Source organism: Cladosporium halotolerans (assembly GCF_011745625.1).
Source record: "Cladosporium halotolerans strain TM138-S3 chromosome Unknown Sca158, whole genome shotgun sequence".
NCBI lineage: Eukaryota > Fungi > Ascomycota > Dothideomycetes > Cladosporiales > Cladosporiaceae > Cladosporium > Cladosporium halotolerans.
This window is the reverse complement of record NW_027191608.1, coordinates 6,579-9,305: the sequence shown is the minus strand read 5'-3', so window position 1 is coordinate 9,305 and position 2,727 is coordinate 6,579. Positions and strand designations below refer to the sequence as shown.

Below are 2,727 nucleotides of genomic sequence, written 5' to 3'. Positions count from 1 at the left end.
TGGTCCTGTGACGACAGTTTCGTCGCAGTGGGACACAGCCACGGTGAACGACCGGACCGTCTCAGCACCCGCTTGGGTGGCGGTACTGAAAGCGAAGTTCCCCAAGCTGGCAAAGATTCTTTGAATTGCGGAGATGTCAGACTTCAGATTGTGCAACGGCGGTCGCTGTGGATTTGTGGATTGAGAAGCATGGGAGGACCAGTGCGACGGATCTTCGTCGAGTGACTGGAGGGTGGTTCGGATGGGACTGATGTTGCGGATGTAACGCTGTAGATAGTGGAGATGATGAAGCTTATGGCGAGCAGCTTTCCCCATGTCGGCCTTTGTCAAGATGGTATTGATGTCGGGGGCGTCGTGTCCTGTCCCGCACCGTCCGAAACTGGAAGCATCTTCGATTAAGCTTAAGAATCTTCGATTGAGCTCGTTGACCGACCGAAGCGGCAAGACGCAAGTCTCTGGGCCCTGGCCCGTCCGTCCGTCACACAAAATGGCCTGCCGAAGCCCTTGTCCGAAGATCCGGAGACCCCACTGCACACAGCCAGCGACGGTGTCAATTTCGGCAGGCTCTCGCTAGTCACATACGAAGCGTTCCTCCGTCGTGTCGTTCAATAAGCCTGCGTAAGACCGTCTCGCTTAAGAGGGGTCATGACGGCAACCTCCTCAGACCTCAACCGCCTGAGAGAAGTCTTGACGGTGATTCGCTCAGGCTTGAACCTGGCCCTTATTTCTCCCGGCTCACCACCATTTGCGGTGTGATGCCCCAGTCAGCAACGCTGCCAGAGTCAAACTCAGCCCTTTTCAACATCTGAACGCTCGGCCTCCCGCCCGCCCGGCCACCGGCTTGGTACCTTCGCTAGAGATAGGACGCCTCTCAGGCCTAGCGCGACACGAGCAAATGTCGCGGCGGTGTCGATGCCATTCCTACTTGAGCTAAGCGCTGGCTCCTCGCCGATACGGTCGCGTTGTCCGTGCAGTCCTCTCGATCTCCAATAACCAGGCGGCCTTGCGCGCTGAATGACCTCTCCGCCATGCAGCTGTCCTCATCCATCTCCTGCAGGTCTATGGGAGACGTTCTTCGACCGCACTGCCTTGCCATCCTGCAAATTGCCGTCGCCACCACGCTGCTTTCCTTTTTCGACAGCAAAACCCCCCTGATACGTCTGGCACGAACGCGCGCTCCACTTTCTCTGCAGGCAAAGCCACCCACTCGTCGCAGCCCATAATGTCCGAACAAGGGTATATGGTGCATCGGCAGCCTTACGTTCCTGGAAACCCCCTCTACGTCGACCCTTCCAAACTCTTCAAGACGCCGGATCAGACTCTTCCAGCCTCGTCAGGGCCCTTCACTCATCTCGTCGTGGCTGGAGATGTTCGGCCGCTGCAGCCATCTGCAGTCTCTGCGTTAAGGAAGGCGTCTAGCACGACACCATCGCGTGGCCACGGCCAGGACATATCAAGCATTGTGCCATCTGGAACTTGTCCCACAAGCTTGGAGGCGGGAAAGGCGCTTGATATCTTGATCAAATTCTTTCTTGAACTGTATCGATCGATGGGACCTTGTCGTACTGGGACGATTGAAGGAAAGAGTATGGACTCGAGTGCGCGACGGCTGAAACAATATCGGGTGCTTTCTGCAAGTATTGAAGCCCATGCTATGTGCGCGGACATGCGGTTCTTTGATGAGAAGTGTCGCCACTGCAAAGAAAGGGAATGAGCGCCCACTGCATTACCTCTGGCAACTGCGCACCGAGGCGCGCTCCAAATCTAAGGACTCCTTTCGTGCATGGCTCTTGCCGTCTTCTGCCTTTGGCTGACGCGTACAGACTTGCGCGCAGGTCCACACTCGCTCGTAAGCGGGTCAGCGCTCTGGCGCCCGGAACGCATTCGTTTGGGAACTCGAGAGCAGAAAGAGTCGGGTATAGTTGGTGTTTGACTGTCTTGACGCGCGGCACGGCCATCGGGGCACCATGCAGAGCCTTCCGAAGACTGGGTTTTGCCTGTCGAAAACGTTTCGAAAGCTTCTGTAGTGCCACCACGCTGATCGGAATTCTTTGATGGGTCGGAGCATGCCTGAGCGGAAGCTGAACTTTTACCGGCACGAGGGCTCTGCGAGACTCGAGCTCGCGCGTTGAATGGTATAGGTGCCAGGTCCGCCGAAGCTTTGTAGACTCCCCAGCCGGGGCACTTCATTTTAATTCTCACAGGCCCTCTGTTGAAGCAGGCGCTCGGCCATGCTGCTGCGCGGATTTCGACTGCACCATAAACAAAAACTTCAACGGAGAACTCAGCATTCTCCTGCGTATCGTGCTTCGGCTGGGCCATGGTCGAGAATGTTCAAAGAAGTGTATACCTGAGAAGCGCAGACGTGGATGGAATAGGTGTAGAAATGATGTATGCAAGTTTGCGTGTCTTTGGAAGCCGACCATGTAGACCGTCGTGCTTTTTGTGAGCCCTCCAAGTAAGCCCTTCCCGGGCCTAGCGACTGTTGCTGCCTGGACTTGCACATCCCTCATGCATGGGACGCCTGCGCCCTACTACCTGCCTTGCCTCAACATACGCGAAGGATACGATATCTCGCAGCTAGTGTGCCTCCTTTCGACGAAGAACTGATCCACCGTGGCAATCAGTTCACTGCCACGAGTCATTCTTTGCCCTGGCAGCGTGTCGCGCCACTTTCGACGATTGGCAAGTCAGCTCAGGGGTTGCAACCGAAATTGCAGCCAGTGC

At 56.2% G+C, this 2,727-nt stretch overlaps 1 protein-coding gene across 1 annotated transcript; it reads right to left on the bottom strand.

Moving 5' to 3' along the window:
• Positions 1-1,764: 1,764 nt before the first annotated feature.
• WHR41_09580 (uncharacterized protein) lies at positions 1,765-2,322 on the bottom strand (the record flags this gene model as incomplete). The annotated part of the gene is made up of 1 exon (XM_069378183.1): positions 1,765-2,322. The coding sequence occupies one exon, from the start codon at positions 2,320-2,322 to the stop codon at positions 1,765-1,767; it is 558 nt and encodes a 185-aa protein (XP_069224900.1).
• Positions 2,323-2,727: the final 405 nt, after the last annotated feature.